The sequence below is a fragment of the Hipposideros armiger genome, unplaced genomic scaffold (genome assembly GCF_001890085.2).
Source record: "Hipposideros armiger isolate ML-2016 unplaced genomic scaffold, ASM189008v1 scaffold_199, whole genome shotgun sequence".
Taxonomy (NCBI): Eukaryota; Metazoa; Chordata; class Mammalia; order Chiroptera; family Hipposideridae; genus Hipposideros; species Hipposideros armiger.
In genome coordinates, this window is record NW_017731549.1 from 2,435,845 (window position 1) to 2,438,130 (window position 2,286).

Genomic DNA, 2,286 nt, shown 5'->3' on the forward strand with positions numbered 1-2,286 from the left:
ACCATAACTTACTTTCCATAAATAACCACAGAGAACCCTTACCTCAGACTTGCTTTTTTAAATTTTACTTGGAGTTGTTTTTTCAGGTGATCAGCCTGTCCTATACTGGGAACAAGGGGCGCCCCAGAGTGAGTCATGATGTGCTCTTCCCGGGGTTAGAAGGAGTTAGAATAAACATATGAAGAAAAGCAATAATGGTTAGACCCGCTAAACTGACTAAACACTGAGGATAAAGTGCTTTAAAAGCATTATCTCTTATGCTTTCAGTAATCCTATAAAGCCAATGCTGTTTCAGCCCCATTTCACAGATAAGGAAGTCAAGACTTAAGAAAGTAACTATAATAATTTGCTCAAAATCATGCAACTAGTAAGTGGCAGAGCTAATATTCGAACTCTAGTCTGGGTGGACCCAGTCCCTGACCTTTTAATGGCTGTATTCATTTTGCTTTAAGTAGCCACATATGTGAGAGCCGAGGACAGTCATTCACTCATTTGTAAGCAAATATTTACCCCACTGCTTGCAGGGGAACTTATGTATTTTAAGCATAAATTTTAAGGGTAACCATGATGTGAAAAGAATAACATCTTCTAAGACAAAAACTTGAGCAGATAAGCAGATCAGAAATCAGACTGAACTCCTTGTTGTGGACTACTAGACCATACGCTATCTGGCCCTTACCCACCTCAACATCATTTCATACCACTCCCCACTCCCCCACTGGTCTCCACACTCCTGCCACCCCAAACACTCTTCTGTTCCTTAAACATCTAGTTCTTTCATCAAGGCTTTTGCATTTGTTTCTGTTGACTAGACTTCATTCCTAGGTCTTCATTTGCATAGCACTTCTCAGCCTCCTGGTCTTAGCTCTAGACACCACCTCCTCCAGGAAGCCTTCCAGGATAACCTATCTAACTAAAGCAGGCTCCNCTTTTATATCCACTAATAATAAATTGTTTTAATACTTCAGAAAATAGGAAGAAAAGATTAAAGGAAAAGAGAGCTACTATTTTCAGTTTTGAACCTGGGACTGTATTACAGTTGGTGAAAATGTTTCTCCTTTGCTCTAGGTTTTTGCTAGCAGCAAATCATTTCTGTACCTGCTGGATAACATTAGCATTCGGCCTTTAAAAGAAGCCTTGCTTTTCCTAATCCTCTGGCTTCCTCCAACCCCTGATTTAGTGTGTATCTCCTTCTTCAGGATCTGTGAATGCACCGAGGCTGAGGCTGAGATAATTCTGCAGCTGAAGAGTGAGCTCAGAGAAAAGGAATTGAAATTAACTGATATTCGGCTGGAGGCCCTCAGCTCTGCTCATCACCTCGATCAGATCAGGGAAGCCATGAACCGGATGCAGGTCAGTGCTCGAAGCACCTGCCAGGAACACACTCGCTTGATTTACAATGCTGCTTATTTTCTTCTCTGAGCTATTATAAAAACAAATTTCACCCAATCCCTTTGGGGAAAAGCCCTCTGTTTTTTCAGTCTTTGCAACTTATTTCTTAGTACCGGATGGAGAAATCCAAGGCTGAAAATGGGGGTGCACACTGGCCAGTTGCACTCAAAGACCATTCAAGACACTCGTTCTTGTGATTGGATTCACCTAAGAGCTAAGTTTTTAGAGAGACAACTACAACGCTTGCTTCTTCCCTTTTCCATGATTTACCTTTATGTTGGCTTTTTTTTCTTTTCTGTTCTTTTGAAATCTGACTTTCAAATACCTTTACCTATTTTCTATTGAAAAACAAAATGTGATGAGCAATCTACAGAAATATAACTCAAGCTTTCTAAATCAGAAAGGAAAGTGCTGTAGAAAGCCATCTGTAAAAGAAAAGCTTTTGTGTTTTTCGGAAGCTTCGGAAGGCTAAATTCAGAACCAGTCTGTGCTCAGACTCAGTTTTCATTTTATTCTTGTAATCCAGTCATCACTTGGTGCCACAGTTGACTGACATAAGAAAAGCTCATTGCTAAGCAGATTCATCCGCCACTGTATAGATTCATCAAAAAGCCTCGGTTGTTTCTCAGAGCTGAGTGCCCCATTTTGAAGGAACGGACACTTTTTCAGATGTTAGCTAAGATCCTGAAGTAATTTTAAATCACCTTATTTATACTGTTTTGCTCTGGTTTTCAACTTCCCATGAATTCAGAGTATTATCAATGTAATTATTCGCTAGGAGAGCTTAACAATACTTTTAAAATTAGAAATGTTATGAAGTCTTCAGTTGTATTATTCTTAATTCAAATGAGGCCACATCCTGGCAAACTCCTCAAATATATAATGTATTCAAAA

At 39.5% G+C, this 2,286-nt stretch overlaps 1 protein-coding gene across 1 annotated transcript in view; it reads left to right on the plus strand.

The window, feature by feature from the left end:
* NAV3 (neuron navigator 3) overlaps nucleotides 1-2,286 on the plus strand; it is an 819,162-nt gene that overhangs the window by 780,910 nt on the left and 35,966 nt on the right. Inside the window, exons 29-30 of the mRNA XM_019653202.1 lie at nucleotides 1,200-1,353; nucleotides 1,503-1,585. Of these exons, the coding sequence (XP_019508747.1) occupies nucleotides 1,200-1,353; nucleotides 1,503-1,585 (237 nt within the window). The remainder of the gene's footprint in view (nucleotides 1-1,199; nucleotides 1,354-1,502; nucleotides 1,586-2,286) is intronic.